This window comes from Schistocerca piceifrons, chromosome 1 (assembly GCF_021461385.2).
Source record: "Schistocerca piceifrons isolate TAMUIC-IGC-003096 chromosome 1, iqSchPice1.1, whole genome shotgun sequence".
NCBI lineage: Eukaryota > Metazoa > Arthropoda > Insecta > Orthoptera > Acrididae > Schistocerca > Schistocerca piceifrons.
Genome location: NC_060138.1, coordinates 538,872,651 through 538,890,257, shown reverse-complemented (window position 1 = coordinate 538,890,257; position 17,607 = coordinate 538,872,651). Strand labels below are relative to the sequence as shown.

The window sequence follows — 17,607 nt, the reverse complement described above, 5'->3', positions numbered from 1 at the left end:
TTGGACTGTTGATGACTGAAAACGTTGCTTGGTCGTACGAGTCACTTTTGAAATTGTATCGAGCGGATGGATATGTACGGGTATGGAGACAACCTCATGAATCCATGGACCTTGCATGTCAGCAGGGAACTGTTCAAGCTGGTGGAGGCTCTGTAATGGTGTGGGCCGTGAGTAGTTGGAGTGATATTGGATACCTGATAGGTCGAGATAAGACTCTGATGGGTGACAGTTACGTAAGCATCCTGTCATATCACCTGCATCCACTCATGTCCACTGTGCATTCCGACGGACGGACTTGGACAATTCCAACAGGACAATGCGCCACCCCACACGTCCAGAATTGCTACAGAGTGGCTTCAGGAACACTCTTCTGAGATTAAACACTTCTCCTGTCCACCGAACTCCCCAGACATGAAAATTATTGAGCATATCTGGGATGCCTTGCAAGGTGCTGTTCAGAAGAGATCTTCACCCCCTCGTACTCATACGGATTTATGGACATCCGTGCAGGATTCATGGCGTCAATTCCGTCCAGCACTACTTTTGACATTAGTCGAGTCCATGCCACGTCTTTTTGCCACCCATACGACGTGAGGCTAATGATGCACAGATGTAAAGGGCTCTTATTGTCATGAGTTATGACGTGCTGAGTGATTGAACGGCCTGCAAACTTTCTCATTTTTCTCGTTTTTATATTACTGGGGCACAGAACGTTCTGTCTTCGTGATTACACACTGACAACTTATTTGATAGTTCAATTATACACAGAAAGTTAAGGTGCGCTTGATGAAACTTTTTACTTAAGCAAAAGCGGTTTCATAATGTTTAGTGACATGCGGTGGATAAACCAGAACAGGCAGCAGCAGTTCCTTTAGTTTAGGAAAGCGCACTAGCTTAATGCCGGAAGTCTGCAGTGAACGAAAGAAGGGAATGCTGTTGATGGAACTGCTAGCGTACGCAGCGCATAGTTCTGGGTGAGACGCTGTGGCTGTATCCCTGCTGAGAAACTGAAAGCCTTGTGAAAGAACTGGGTTTTTAAGAACGAGCGAGGACGCTTGTACGCCTGTGGAGACAACGTACTGTGCGGCGGGGTCCCCGGAAGCAATACCAGATAGCGCGTTATCGGACGCAAGGCGGACACTGCGTCCCACGCGAAGACTTGCAACTGCGAAGCGAAGGCGACATGTGGTGGTGTCGGCAAACCCTGGGCTGCAGTAGATATCAATTCAGTTCCTGACCACAAGGGAGCTGGACGGTCTGGAAGCAGTCCTTCAAGACACAGTCTAGCGTCATATCTTCACGGATGCGCGATTAGCTCGAAGAATTTTTGACTAATAGAACCCATGAGGCGTTCCTTAGGCCGATATTACACTAACAGATTTATTGGACGAAGCTGATTTGTCCAATGTACTGGACATAGTGTCATAGGGAACTTTCGTCAAATGTCGCCTTCTGTCCAATTTATTTGGCCAAATCTACCGCGGCGCTTTACATTTGATCAAAGACGTCCTTCGTTTTTCACTTACGGCAGCGAGAAATGTAACCGTTAGGAGCGTTAGAATCACTGCAGCTGTCTGACATCTAACGTTTGTCAACAGCATTTCGAAATTTACATGGTGCATCGCATCTGCAACGAAAGTGATAGAAATGTACGAGGCAGATGAAGCACTGTATAGCTTGCGGCATCCCGAATACAGAAATGGAATAAGAAGAGGCGCTATCTATTAAAGAATTACGGAGTCCATTACATGTGAAATACGCCAAGGATGTTCCCCCTAGGATTCAAAGGAGAAAATCTACAAGTTCTGTAGAAAAAAAATTTCTTAATGGATATAGTATGTACTAAATAGTTATTTGCTTTTAGATATTCCTCCTTCAGTGCTTTATAAACAGTGTGACACGTTTCTGGTATTATTGTCGCCAATGTGCATTGCGGTATTCGAGTGCTGTAGTGTAAACTAGAGTAGTAGATATAGCATTTCCGAGGTGAGTGTTGTGCTTCGTAATATGAGGATCCATTTTCCTGAGCACGTATTGAAATGTACTCTCGTCCATTCGCAAGTAATTTTCATACGATATTACGTCTTCGACTTGCAGCTCCTGTAAGAAATTTTGTTTAATGCTTTTATTATCTCGCCGTGAAACCCCAAGCTTCACGCAAGTACGTTTCCTTTTCCTTTTTTTCCGTTCGTCTTCCAAATGCAAACATAATGCAATTTATAAATGATAGAGCGCAGCAATCTGTCGCCTCCCCCTTTTTTTAGGTTTTATTCCTCAAATACAGATTTCGGTTAGTGCCTAGCCATTATCAATGCACTATTTTTTAATCTCGATGCATGTTAGTTCCGTGTTGTTCGGGCGTCAGTCGCAGTTCTTTGAATACTACTGAGTAGTGAGTAGTATTCAAAGAACTGTGACTGACGCCCGAACAACGCGGAACTAACATGCATCGAGATTAAAAAATAGTGCATTGATAATGGCTAGGCATTAGCCCAAATCTTTATTTGAGGAATAAAACTTAAAAAAAGGGGAGGGTGACTGATTGCTGCACTCTTATTGCATAGTTATCAGTGAAGAAGAAGAAGAAAAGGTTTAAAAAAACCTCTCAGAGTGTTAAGAGTATTAACACCCTGTACACACCGAGATCATTCAAAGTGCTAAACTCGATGAGGATTGGTAACAAATTAGCCAGCAGCCATTTAGGTGGACAATCGTAGAATCTGAGTTAAACACTTCAGGTGGACTGCGAAGGAAAATAACTGTGCTGCCCTCTGGTGGTTCAAACGGCTCTGAGCACTATGGGACTTAACATCTGAGGTCATCAGTCCCCTAGAATTTAGAACTGCTTAAACCCAACTAACCGAAGGACATCACATATATCCATGCCCAAGGCAGGATTCGAACCCGCGACCGTAGCGGTCGCGCCGTTCCAGACTGAAGCGCCTAGAACCGCTCGGCTACACAGGCCGGCTCTGGTGGTAGGCAAGTGGGACAGTGTGAGCGGAGCTTAGAGAAGCCGTATCACGCAGCTTTACGTTGAGGCTGTTTGTTTTTCCGTAGAACAAACAGACTGTTGACTGGGGCACACGCGGTCAAACGTACCAGTATTTATCCTCTCTCCGAGAATTGTTCAGAAATTATTGGGTCCCAGAACGTAAAGCCGGCCGCGGTGGTCTAGCGGTTCTAGGCGCTCAGTCCGGAACCGCGCGACTGCTACGGTCGCAGGTTCGAATCCTGCCTCGGGCATGGATGTGTGTGATGTCCTTAGGTTAGTTAGGTTTAAGTAGTTCTAAGTTCTAGGGGACTGATGACCACAGATGTTAAGTCCCATAGTGCTCAGAGCCATTTTGAACCAGAACGTAAAGCTAATGGATATTTTAGGTAGTGTGCCGGTTAAAAGCTATGTTATGGGTCCCAAATTTTAGTTTCTAAAAATCATATACAGTTTCAGTAGCTACAAATAAAATATTTCCCTTTGCGGACAAGTTAGAACAGTGATATCGGAGCACAGTATAGTATCGCAGTGGAGAATTTGTGGCTGGCAATGAGTATCCTACAGTAAAGGGTCAAGGTCTGAATATTACACAGTTCGGCCCGCTTAGGCAAATGGAGCAAATCAGTTGCTTCTTATTGCGTTTGATGTGGTCTATGGTCGGCTTAATGGTATTTACAGAGGCATCATTAGCTCATGGACGGTTCCTCGGAAAACTCCAGAAAAAGGTTCTTTTTATCATATTTTCGTGCCGGCCGTTGTGGCCGAGCGGTTCTAGGCGCTTCAATCTGAAACCGCACGACCGCTACGGTCGCAGGTTGGAATCCTGCCTCGGGCATGGATGTGTGTGATGTCCTTAGGTTAGTTAGGTTTAAGTAGATCTAAGTTCTAGGTGACCGATGACCTCAGATGTAATGTCCCATAGTGCTCAGAGCCATTTGAACCATCATATTCTCGTCGTCACCAACGGACCAAACCCCTGCCAAAGATTCCAAGACGGTTACGCACAGAAAATGTCTGAAACTTGCACCATATATGTGAAAGATCCAGATCTTGAACAGCCTTGAAAATTTTCTTTATATCGTTATCCGTTTCGAAGATGCAGAGGTTCAAAGTTACTCAACTTCTACTAATAAAATCCGGTATGAGGCGAAATTTAAATAATAAACAACCCCAGAAAATTGTTAAAATTTGAAAGACAGATCATCTAGAAATATATCTAGAAGAGCTATCTCCCCGTTTTGAAAAAAAAAAAAAAAATAATCCGTGTTCGAAAAACACCTCATAAAGTTGTTTTCTGAGTATTAAAACCCAGCCGTGGATTCCGAGACGTTTATGCACAGCAAATGTCTGTAATTTTTACGATGTATTTCCAAGTTGCCGATCTCGAACAATCCTGAAAATTCTCTTCATGTAGTTATCCATTTCTAAGATACAGAGTGTCAGAGTTACCCTACATGTACACGTAAAATCTGGTGTAAGGTGAAAACGTAGTTAAAAGTGACGTAGCACGGAGAAATACGCTGTACAGTGCCTTTGTTATCGTCTGGGAACCCCATATAGTAGTCTGAAGCACATGTGAAAAATTTTTGCAAGCAAAATCCGATTTGAGGTGTCCAATTTGTTTTGCGCTTTTCGAGTTTCACGTAAGTAAACTGTCTAAATTTTACAGATTAATGCATTTCTTTTCATATGAGTTACATGCTCTGCGGTGGCAGAGCAAAGAAGGGAATTAGCGGCAAAATGGTCCTGTCGGAGCTCAAAAAAGTTGAATATGTGCTTGTTTAAAAGACTGACTAAAAATGGGATACCAGCTGCCCCACTCTACCTTCCTCAGCATTTTTAAAATTTTTCCCAAAAATATTAGCACGCAAACATATTTGAGCTTTTTATGCTGAGAAAGAAGAAGACAGTGGCAGTAGTAAAGAGACGTAAAAGCAATAATTACTGGTAGACAGTAGACAATAGTTGTGTCGTAGAAAGAGCGAAGGAGACGGTGGCAGTGTGAAAGAAGGAGATTGGCACACTGGCGGAGGAACATAGTTGACAGTGACGGAACAGTACTAGGAAAAGAGTGAAGGAGACAGTCCCAGTAAAGAGGGGAGTGGGGGCGAGGACTAAGGAGAAACGGAAGTGGTGAGAGACAGTGATAATGAGACACAGAGTGTATTACAGTGACAACGAGGAAGTGAAAGACAGTGATAGTGAGAAGAGACAGCAGCAGTAGGGAGGAAGGAATAAGACATTAGCAGTAAGAGAGAGTGAGAGGGGTACAGTGACAATAAGAGGAGACAGTACTAGTAGAAAATAACGAAGGGGACTGTGGCTGTGACACAAGAAACAATAACAGAGAGACACAAGCAAATAATAACAATGAGTTGAGCTGAACGAGTAAGTGAGAAAGCGCAACTGGGAGTGGGTGGTATGAGAGACTTATAGCGATGGACTAGTGGCTGTGAGTGTATTACTGTTAGGTGAACTTGTGAGAGTTTGAGGTGAGGTGCACGCTAAAAATGGTGCTAATATGTTCGCATGGCAAAATTTTTGTGCAAATTGTAAAAGTTGCTGAGGAAGGGTAGATGAGGCAGCTGGTACCCCCCACTTTTCAGAGTCTTTTAATAAGCGGGAACATATTCGCATTTTTTTATGCGTTGATTGGAGAATTTTTCCGCTGGTTCATCCACTGAACAAGAAGTAATGGGAACAGAGGAGTAATTTGGAACAGGAATTGCAGTTGGGGGAGACGAATTAAAAACTTTTGAGGTATATCGATGACATTGTAATTTTGTCATAGGCGCTACAGTCTGGAACAGCGCGACCGCTACGGTCGCAGGTTCGAATCCTGCCTCGGGCATGGATGTGTGTGATGTTCTTAGGTTAGTTAGGTTTATGTAGTTCTAAGTTATAGGGGACTGATTAGCTTAGAAGTTAAGTCCCATAGTGCTCAGAGCCATTTGAACAATTTTTTTTGTCATAGACAGCAAAGAACTTGGAAAAAAACAGTTGAGCGGAATGGGTACTGTCTTGAAAATAGATTATAAGTTGTGTAACAACAAACATAAAGCAAGTGTAATGGATTGTAGTCGATTTAAATCAGTCGATGCCGAGGAATTAGAAACAAACACTAAAAGTAATATATGAGTGTTACTATTTGTGCAGCAAAGTAAGTGACGGCGGTCGAAGTAGAGAGGATATAAAATTCAGGCCGGCAGCAGGAAGAAAAACGATTCTGAGAAAGAGAATTTTGTTAACATCTGGACGATGAACAGTTCGAACAAGAACAGGAAAGAAGCCTCTGAAATATGGTTCTAAATAAGAACGCTGAAGATAAGATGGGTAGCTTTATCAACTGATGAGGAGGCACTGAATCGAATTGGCGCGAAAAGAAATTCATGGTACAACTCTCCGAAAAGAAGGATTCGATTGAAATGACGCATCCTGAGAGATCAGTGAATCATTTTGGTACTGTAGGGTGTGAGGAGAATAAAACTAGTACAGCGGAGACCATGGCTTGAATACAGTAAGCAGATTTATGCGTATCCTCTGCTGAGTATAACTGAATGTTATAACCATGGGCCTGCAAAGTGGGAACCATCAATTAAAGGTAGCATTGAAATATGGTCCGAAAACCGCATTCACAATTCCACCTGGGTATTATCTGTACCCTCGTACACCATTTGGAATGCAAAATGCTCCAGCAACTTTGCAACCACTGTTGGATTGAGTGCTATGGGGATTAAAAGCCAAAGCAATGTATGGTCTACTTACACGACATCTGTGCATTCTCCAAGGATATGCAGAAATGTATACTGGTACAGTAGATTTGCCGCTCAATACAACTAATGACAAATTCCGCATTACATAGAGGAGTGTCCGGATACTTTCAATATGTTAGTGTACACTTCCGACGCATTCGGGAGGACGACGGTTCAATCCCGCGTCCGGCCATCCTGATTTAGGTTTTCCGTGATTTCCCTAAATCGCTCCAGGCAAATGCCGAGATGGTTCCTTTGAAAGGGCGCGGCCGACTTCCTTCCCCGTCCTTCCCTAATCCGATGAGACCGATGACCTCGCTGTTAGGTCTCTTCCCCCAAACAACCCCAACCCAACACTGCCCATGTCCGCTGTCAGAGGACTGAGTACAGTAAGCAGTTTTAAGTAGTAGCATGTTGTAGCAGTTATGCAAAGATGGATAGGCTTGCATGGGCTAGACTAGCACGGAGAGTTTCATCAAACCAGTCTTCGTATTGAAGACCACAACAAATGTTTGTGGACATCACATGGAGTTACTTATAGTCTCTAGTACTCATGTTTGTAACGACGAACTTGCCCAACAGTATTGCATTTTTCCGGATGGAAAGATGTATTGAACGATTCATTTCACATCATTACGGTACGTAAAAGAACTCTGAAGTTTCAGTTTTACATATCCGATAAAATTGAAAACAGGGTGTTGACTTATAAAATATTAACAATTTCGTTTTAAATGTCTCAAGCCTCTAAGAAAGCAGTTATCCAACAGCAGTATGACCCAAGTCAGAACATCTGCATTCAACAGCTTACAAATATTCTCTGTTAACCAGAGGATAAGAGTCTACATTGTAGTTCGTTGTGTGTTTCGCACTCACTCGAGTTAACTGAATATACGATACTGAGGGTATAATATTAGAATTTCACTGTTTCAATTGGACATTAGCCGTAATATATTTTCAGCTCCATACTTGTACATCTCGCTAATACATAGCCGAAAATTAAAAGAAAATGCCGTTTCCAGCGCTCGATTAGTAAATAGCCTGTGGAGTGACTGTTTAATACTAGACATAATCCGCAAATTTTCTTGTTTCATTTGGTACAGCAAATGAATCGAGTGATGCATTATGGTTATTTTCATTAACGTCCGGGAAGACTAAAATTAAATAGGCTGTAAAAGTTTAGTGCATAATTTCTTCTGTAGTACTGTTTGAAAATAGCTACCAATATCTTTTGTTGCAGGTGTTCGGCGCGGAAGACGTGAAGAATGTTCATCAGTATGGGAAAGTGTTTGGGTAAGTACGTAACCCTATACGAGCTAGTAAACCATATAGTACAAGCTTTTTAAGGGGATGTGTGAGGAGAGACACCGAGAGGCGTTAACGACCAGTTACGTAAGTTTCATAGCTCTGTCATTTGCCGTGTACAACACCAGCTAGCTTAGGTTGTGCTAAGGGGAAATCTACAGCACTGTCTGCTCCTACAACACGACTGACACAGGAAGTGCTGAATACGTTATTTAGACATCCGCGGGCGTTCAGGCACTCCCTATTCATGTTTTACAGTCCGTTCCATAACGTCATCTCGATAGTTCTCTTATTATCACTTTAAATCCAGTAAAACATCTTGTTTCACCTACTATTCATTCACGTGGATGCCTGTACTGCTTATTTCCAGTTCATGTTAACTGTGGCAAGCATTGAACGCAGAGCTGTGCTTTGCTTTTTACACATTCTGCTCTAGTCTCCTGATCCATTTGTTCGTTTTCCTGTCTCTCGTAGTAATTTACAGGTGGAATTTCTTCATTTCTCACTGAGCAAACCAATTTTTTGAATAGTTTTTGCATCAGAAATCCATGTCTTACAGCCAAAATCAAAACTTGTAATACCCATTGACCCTAAACATTACGTTTCAGATGTATCGTAAACTTAGCTTTTGAAAATCGTGCTACTGTTCAGTTGATTTTTTTCTGGTCGAGCCAGTCTTTGTCCTTAACTTTCGTAAAGGTAAAAATCTCGTCAATGATTTTACTTTTCAGTGTGTACTACTTTCTTTTCAATACTATGTTTACACATTATATTTAGTCGTATTGTAACTGATTTTCAGGCCAAGTCTTTGCTATCTGAAATCACCTTGTATGACTCTTGTTACAACCCTAAATTTCTCACTGTCGTCTTATTTACAGTACTGAAACATTACAAAAAATTATTTACAATGTATGTGACCCACACGTGAATATGTGGGAACGGTGGTTATGGCGCTGAACATGAGCGTCAGTTTGTATTACTGACGTGGTAATAAAACCAATGTAGCTGGTCATTGATATAATAAGCATAAATTCGGTCAACACGTCTCACGGGTCCATCGCTACTGACCGACCATCGTGTCATCCTCTGCTAATAGCCTCATTGGATGTTATACGGAGGGGCATGTGGTCAGCACACCGCTCTCCCGGCCGTGGTCGGTGTTCGTGACCTGGAGCCGCCACTGCTCGGTCGGATAGCTCATCAATTGGCCTCATACAGGCTGAGTGCACCTCGTTCTCGTCCTGCCACCAAAGAAAAATCGCTGGCAATATCGGAAATCGAACCCGGAACTATCGCATTGCAGTCAGCCGCGCTGCTACGGAGGGGTCGTTGATATCACACTTGCATAATTGGCGAATGGGTGTGATGGATGAGTAAGCAAGTTGGGTGTCAAACTTTCAGACATGGAGCGGATCTGCTCTGAAACACTTTTAATTTCTAAGTCATTGTCAATCAATGTAATCAGTACCATGGAGCATTTAACATTATTCGCAATGTCTTATTTTTATAACGAACCATGGGGCATTTAATATTATTCGCAATGTCATATTTTGGACAACCTGAAGTTCGGTTCAAATGGTTCAGATGGCTCTGAGCACTATGGGACTTAACATCTCAGGTCATCAGTCCCCTAGAACTTAGAACTACATAAACCTAACTAACCTAAGGACATCACACACATCCATGCTCGAGGCAGGATTCGAACCTGCGACCGTAGCGGTCGCGCGGCTCCAGAGTGAAGTGCCTAGAACCGCTCGGCCACTCCGGCCGGCCAACCTGAAGTTTGATGAGATGTGTAGACGCTGCATGTCCCCATATAGGGCAGGCGTAAAATAAGATTAGTTGTGTTATCGATTTATAAAGTAGGAGACTGTTTATCGTATTTAGAGACGATCTTCTGCTTATTAAAGGATATAAGGCAGCTAATACACGGCTTGTTTTGTTCGCTGCCTCCGTTATATGTTTCTTAAAGGTACTATTGGTACCTCTTCCACTCCCGAGGGCAAAAACCGGTCCTGTTCATCTTCTGCTAACACGTGCGTCCTTCGGAACTCTATATCCCGGGTTTTCGGCACTAAATGTTAGGAAAAAACTAAAGATTAATACGCAACACGCACTATTTTCTCTGCAAATGACAACAACTCCATTGAAAAAGAGTAAACATAGCGAACTGCTTGCACCGAAAACAGATATAAACCAAAAATAACATTAAAGTGAAAACCCAAATTAACCCGCAACACTCTCAGTTTTGTTAGAGAGGAGTTGTCACATTTGACTGGAGTTTGAATGTTGCTGAAATGCATGACACGATTAAGGCCGGGTAGGGCATAGGCCTGTTCCGCGCAGTACAGGATGTTAAGTTTGTCCATGTCGGCTTGATGTTTTAGAGTTCTGAGACTCAACTGTAAGCATAACACCCACTGATTCTGTAGTATACTTTTCTACAAATGCCTATAATCCGACACGCCCCTGATGCCACGAATGGACCTTGTTTTTAGTGAGATCTCAGTCATTCATTGAGTAGCACTTTCAAAATAATTTAACTTTGTTTTTAAGTAATATCTCGTAGATTGTCTTTGCAAATCTCGGTATGTAACGAGAGGATATTTTGCCAGGTGGAAAATCATTCGCTGATTCTTTTGGTATAGGCTGACAAGGGATCCGCGCTTACATGTCATCACTGATTTCGCCCAAATGATGAAGACTTGACAAGAAACGAAAGTGACAGAATTGGGAGCTCCAGATGACCGAGCTATTACCAAAAAATAGCATTTTTGGCGCAGGTCGGCCGAGGCATGAACTATTTTTGCTAGTGTAGTTTGTAGGCAGTGGTTGACGCAGTGGAAAGGGTGCGGAATGGTAATCAGAAGGGCGTGAGGTCGTGTCCCTCCGTGGAAACGCTTTTTTAATTTCTTTTTTCTCAATTTTTACATTGCTCACACTGAAAATAAACCAAACTAATGCTCAGAATATGGTATTTATTAATATATTTGTAAAGGGCATGAAAATGTAACGCCAAGGTAAATGTGGGAATGCAAATAAATTTCCAGGAAGGGATTGTAAGGTGCAAAGGAGAACTTCACACATAAAATTAAATACTTTTATTTTTCTACGTTTAATGTCCTACACATTCTGGGGTGATATTCATCTTGGAAACAGGGGAAGCAGTAAATTTCTAGGCATGGTGTTTTAAAGTTTCTAAAGGAAAACAATATTCGCACTGTGTTCTCACAGTACTATCGATAAATTCACATTAAGTTAGCAAACGATTGAGCTCCATGGCCGTAACTAGCCTTGTCCCCAATGGGCAACGGGCCGATTGTATCTGACTGTGAACCTATTGTTCGCGTGCAACTGACAAGGGCTGCTCGAAGGTCGCATTGAAACTCAGAAAATACGAAGTCCTGTATGCTGTAATTACAATCCGTGCTTGGACAGTTATTTGCAGAGTGCTCGTGGAGGATGTAGGTAGAATCCTTCGTGCACGTTAATTTGCAATCGTATATTTTCCTTTGCCTTTCTTTTTAATGCCTTGCATGAAAATATTAATGTATACAATACATTGAGCATTATTTCGGTTTACTTAGAGTGCCACATAAAAACTATCAATTAAAATAAAATTTAGAAAAGTTTTTCCATAGGGCCTCCAACTCATGACCCTCAGATTAGCGTTCTGTACTCCATTGCGCCACTCGCTGCCAGGAAACCACGCAAACATGAATGACTCATCACTTGTCTGACCCGCCTCAGAGATGCTACTTTTTACAAAAGCTTTGCCGTCTGGAGCTCCCACTCTGTCACTGTCATTTTTTCTGGCCAAGCCCTGCATATACGATAAATGTGGACGAAATCGGTGACGACGAGACGGCGCCGTCCCGTTGTGAGCTCTGGTGAGTGTTTTCGTCTCCTTTTTAAAAATATTTCTTGTAACAACTTGGCTCATGTGTCGAATATCCCAGGATGTTAAGGCTCGCATGCAACGTTAGCGCGAGCTGTGAGACGACAGATATATGTGTGACACCAGGTTTATTGACTGGTATAGGGAACTGGGAGCTCGTGCAAAGGTTGGTTTATGCACGCTGGTTTCTTATAAACAAGATCGCTAAGTATGTTCAAACTTGGAAGGCTCAACGAAAAGAAAGGAAGCTGGTGTTTAATGACTCGTCGATGTCAGTGTCGTTAGAGACACAGCATGCGCTCTGAGATGATGTTCTGGGAACAAGCAACGGTATCCTTTTTAAATTTGCCTTGAAGTGACTTTCAGATGTAATGGAAGGAGATTTTAGTACAGGGTGTTTATAAATTTGTTATACAAAAGTAACCTTTAATTATGAAAGGGCTAAATATCTTACAGAAATGTTTGATAGAGCACTGAATGCAGTATATCTTCAAGCTACATTCCCCCTAACATTGTTAGTTCCCGGCGTTCCTGCTAGGTGGCATGCGCGAATGAGTTATTCCAACAGTCATCATGGAGTCGTATAATGTTACAGAGCTTGCGGAGTGTTGCTTATGGTTGTAAATCGCTTTTGCAGTTCAGGGACAATTCAGGGCTAAGCGTCGCAAGCCGTCATCTGAGAAACAAATTGTTATTAAATTGTTCAGTCGTTTCACCATAACTGGCTGTGTATCACATACGATGCCGGGTCAGGGTGGGTCAGCAGTCTCTGACGCAGCAATTGAACAAGTTCGGCAGTCTTACAATCGTAGTCTGCGTAAATCAAAGAGAATTGAATAGGCTTAGTGTTGCAGTTTGGAAGATATTGCGGAAACGCCTGTCATTCAAAACCTGCAATTTCCAACTGTTGTAAGGTTTAAGAGGAAGTGAGAAATAAAACCAAGCTGAGTTTTGTGTAGGGATGTTTAACAAAATTCGAGAGTGAAGATGATTTACGTAATAAAATTGTGTACAGTGATGAAGACACCTTTCATATCTGCGGTAAAGTAGAAAATGTTGCCACACCGAAAATTTGTAAATAGAACTTGCATCGAGTGCTACATCAAACGTTTCTGTAAGTTATTTACCTTTCTCACAATTAAAGGTTGCTTCTGTATCGTAGCCACTTCCCCCCCCCCCCCCCCCCCCCCCACTCCCACACCCTCGTGGTGAATGGCTGTGGAGAATGTTGCGCTGTTTCTCTTCTGCTCGAAGCCTTGCATGAAAAAAAAATTGGTAACTACCAATTTAAATTCTGCAGTGCTTAAACACTGGTTCAGCAAAGATGGTCAGGTCACACTTTTCAAAAACACTCATGTTCTGACTGAATCCACAACTGACAATCGTGGAGTTGGACAGTCTTGGTATCGGTGTGGAAGACCGTATCAGGAAGATGAAGTTGCTAAATGTAAACTCTCTTACGTAGATACTACCGTTACAGTACCATTTGTTTGACCTCATAATCAAGTATAAACACAACGAAGCCAAACAAGCGTACTCGACATGTCAATAAGATCCCTACATCCACAATAGTCTGTCTGATGTAACAGAAGCTGAAATTGACAACGCTGGTCACAGATGTTAGTGAAACTATCATCACCAGCACCACCCACTCGACATAGAAGCCTGGCCCAGACTAATTTATGCTTGATAAGCCAAATCATTAAGACCTCCACCCACCGTAGCCGCTTGGCGGTGCTTGTAGGTGACGCGGTAAGGCAAATATACAGCTGGAGCAGACACGAATGGGGACCCATTCCAGCAACGATACGAACCTCTAATGAGGAGAGCCACCGATAGAGGCGACTTCGACAGAAGCCAGGGTGTTATGGTTCGGCGGCTGGGAACGACCATCTCGGAAACGGCGATGCTGGTCGGCAGTTCGCTTGCTGCTGTCGTAAGCATCTGTGGGAAGTGGCTAAAGGACGGTGGAACCAAGTGTAGCCGATAAGGTGTTGGAGTTCCACGGCTCATTACAAAACATCTACATCGGTACTTCTAAAGTCATTTGATATGTATGGTGGAGGGAACTTCTAGCATCAATATCGATCTCCCCTATCCTATACCAATCACGAATGGCACGTGAGAACAATTAATATCGGCAAACCTCGGTATTAGCTCGAATTTCCTCCTCCTGGTCGTTACGTCAGACGTATGTGGGCTTAAGTAATATCTTGTACGGCTCTTTCTGGATCGTACTGTCTCGGAATTTCAATGGTAAACCTCTCCGTGATGTGCAACGCCTCTCTTGCAACGTCACTGGAATTTGTTGAGCATTTCCGTAACGCTCTCGCGCCGGCTAAAGGATCCCCTGACGAAACGAGTCGCTCTTATTTGGATTTTCTCTATCTCTTCTATCAGTCTTACCTTATAGGAGTCCAAGAATGAGGAACAATGCTCAAGAATCTGTCGAACATGTATTTTTTAAATCACTTTTTTCATGGACGAATTACATTTCCTGTGAATTTGTCTAGCAGCCGGCTTTCCTACTGCTTGTAGTCACTAAAGAGTCAAACTGGTACAGCTGCGTAATATTTTGCAGGACCCCCGCGAAAACGCAGAAACGCCGAAACACGGCGTGGCATGGACTCGACTAATGTCTCAAGTAGTGCTGCAGGGAATTCACACCATAAGTCTACAGGGCTGTCCATAAATCCGTAAGAGTTCGAGGGGGCGTAGGTCTCTCTTGAACCGCAATTTGGAAATTCGTGGTAAGGTCTTATGGGACCAAACTGCTGATGTCATCGGTCACTAAGCTTACACACTACTTAATCTAACTTAAACTAACGCTAAGGACAGCACACACACACCCATGCCCGAGGGAGGACTCGAACCTTTGACGGGCGAAGCCGCGCGGCTACCCCGCGCGACGCATATCTGGGGAGTTTGGTCGTCAGCGAAAGTGTTTAAACTCAGAAGAGTGTTCCTGGAACCACTCTGTAGCAATTCTGGACGTGAGGGGCGCCGTATTGTCTTGCTGGAATTACCCGAGTCCGTCGGAGTGTATAATGGACATGAATGCATGCAGATGATCAAACACGATGCTTACGTACGTGTCGCCTGTCAGAGTCGTATCTAGACGTATCAGGGGTCCCATATCACTCCAACTGCACACGCTCCACACCAATACAGAGCCTCCACCAGCTTGAACAGCCCCTGATGACATGCAGGGTACGTGGATTCATGAGGTTGTCTCCATACCCGTACACGTTCATCCGCTCGATACAATTTGAAACGAGACTCGCCCGACCAGCTAACAAGTTCCAGTCATCAACAGTCCAATGTCGGTGTCGATGGGTCCTGGCGATGCGTAAAGCATTGTGTCGTGCAGTCATCAAGGGTACACGAATGGGCCCTCGGTTCCGAAAGAACATACCGATGTTTTTTTTTTTTTTTTCAATGGCTCGCACCCTGAAAATTGTTGACGGACCTGTTTTGAAATATGCAGCAATTTGCAGAAGGGTTGCACTTACGGCGCGCTGAACGATTCTCTTCAGTCGTCGTTGGTCCCGTTCTTGCGGGATCTTCTTCCAGGGGCAGCAATGTCGGAGATTTGATTTTTTACCGGATTACTGATATTCACGGTACACTCGTGAAATGGTCGTATGGCAAAATCGCCACTCCATCGCTACCTCGGAGATGCTGCGGCCGATCGCTTAAGCGCCGACTATAACACGACGATCGAACTCACTTAAATCTTGATAACCTGCCATTGTAGCAGCAGTAACCGATCTAACAACTGCGCCAGACACATGTTGTCTTATATACACTATGTGATCGAAAGTATCCAGACACCCCAAAAAAAACATACGTTTTTCACATTAGGTGCATTGTGCTACCACCTACTGCCAGGTACTCCATATCAGCGACCTAAGTAGTCATTAAACATCGTGAGAGAGCAGAATGGGACTTCGAACGTGGTAAGGTGATTGGGTGTCACTTGTGTCATACGTCTGTACGCGAGATTTCCACACTTCTAAACATCCCAAGTTCCACTGTTTCAGATGTGATAGTGAAGTGGAAACGTGGACGGACACGTACAGCACAAAAGCGTACAGGCCAACCTCGTCTGTCGACTGACAGAGACCGCCGACAGTTGAAGAGGGTCGCACACATCCATCATCACACAGAAATTCCAAACTGCATCAGGGTCCACTGCAAGTACTATGATAATTAGGCGGAAGGTGGGAAAACTTGGATTTCATGGTTGAGCGGCTGCTCATTAGACACCCATCACGACGGTAAACGCCAAACGACGTCTGTCTTGATGTAAGGCGCGTGAACACTGGACAATTGAACAGTGGAAAAACGTTGTGTGGAGTGACTAATCACGGTACACAATGTGGCGATCCGATGGCAGCGTGTGGTTATGGCGAATGCCCGGTGAACGTCATCTGTCAGCGTGTGTAGTGCCAACAGTAAAATTCGGATTCGGTGGTGGCGGAGTAGTCACCCGACAATAACATCCCTGCAATTGAATGGCCTGCACAGCGTCCTGACCTGAATCTTATAGAACACCTTTGGGATGTTTTGGGACTTCGTACCAGGGCTCACTGACCGACATCGATACCTCTCCTCAGTGCAGCACTCCGTGAAGAATGGGCTGCCATTGCCCAAGAAACCTTCTAGCACCTGATTGAATGTATGCATGCGGGAGTGGAAGCTGTAATCAAGGCTGAGGGTGGGACAACACTATATTGAATTCCAACATTACTGATGGAGGGCGCCATTAACTTGTACGTCATTTTCAGCCAGGTGTCCGGATACTTTTGACCACATAGTGTAGGCATTGCCGACCACAACGTCGTATTCTGCCTGTTTACATATCCCTGTATTTGAATACGCATACCTATACCAGTTTCTATGGCGCGTCAGTAACGGTCCGATCATAATTGCTTGGGGTACTTGTGAAGGTACGTTTACATCTGTCGATTTTCTGGCATTAAGAGCGACATATTCAGATTTCTCGGCAAAGAAGTTATAGAGCTGGTCCGATAAGGCGAAAGGTTATGTTATTCTTCACAAAGTGATAGTGCGTGATTGAGTCAGATACCTTCCTGAAGTGAAGAAACACGGCATCAACCTGAGCACCGGTGTCTACAGCGCTCTGGATGTCGTGCAGGAACAGAGCGACTTGAGTTTCGCAAGATCTCTGTATACGGAAGCCATGTTGATTTTTATACTGAAGGTTTTATTTCCCCAGGAACGTCATGATACGAGCGTTCCATAATTGTACAACTGATTGACGTCCTCGATAGAGGCGTATAATTATGTGCATCTCTCCTACGACTCTTCTTAAAGAGGCTGTGACGTGCGTTTTTTTCAAGTCGCCAGATACTCTCTTTTACTGCCTATAATAAAGTGCTGCTAGAAGGGGAGAAAGCTCTATTGCATAATCACTGTACAAGCTTAGACGTATCTCATCTGGTCCAAATGCTTTCCAATACTAACCGAGTGTAGTTGCTTTTTTTATTCCACGATCAGTTATTCAATATCTGGCATTTCGGCGTTCGTGCTATAATCGAAAAGAAGGATCCTGGTAGATCTTCCGTGGTGAAACCGAATGCAATATTTCGGTCTTCTTCCTGTCCTTTTTCGTTTCGGTGCCAGCAGGGCACTGA

General features: G+C 43.6%; 1 protein-coding gene across 1 annotated transcript in view; it reads left to right on the top strand.

The window, feature by feature from the left end:
• The window catches only part of LOC124799362 (cytochrome P450 3A8-like), a 268,183-nt gene that overhangs the window by 206,993 nt on the left and 43,583 nt on the right, over positions 1 to 17,607 (top strand). The window contains exon 3 of the mRNA XM_047262919.1: positions 7,985 to 8,037. Coding sequence (XP_047118875.1) covers positions 7,985 to 8,037 — 53 coding nt within the window. The remainder of the gene's footprint in view (positions 1 to 7,984; positions 8,038 to 17,607) is intronic.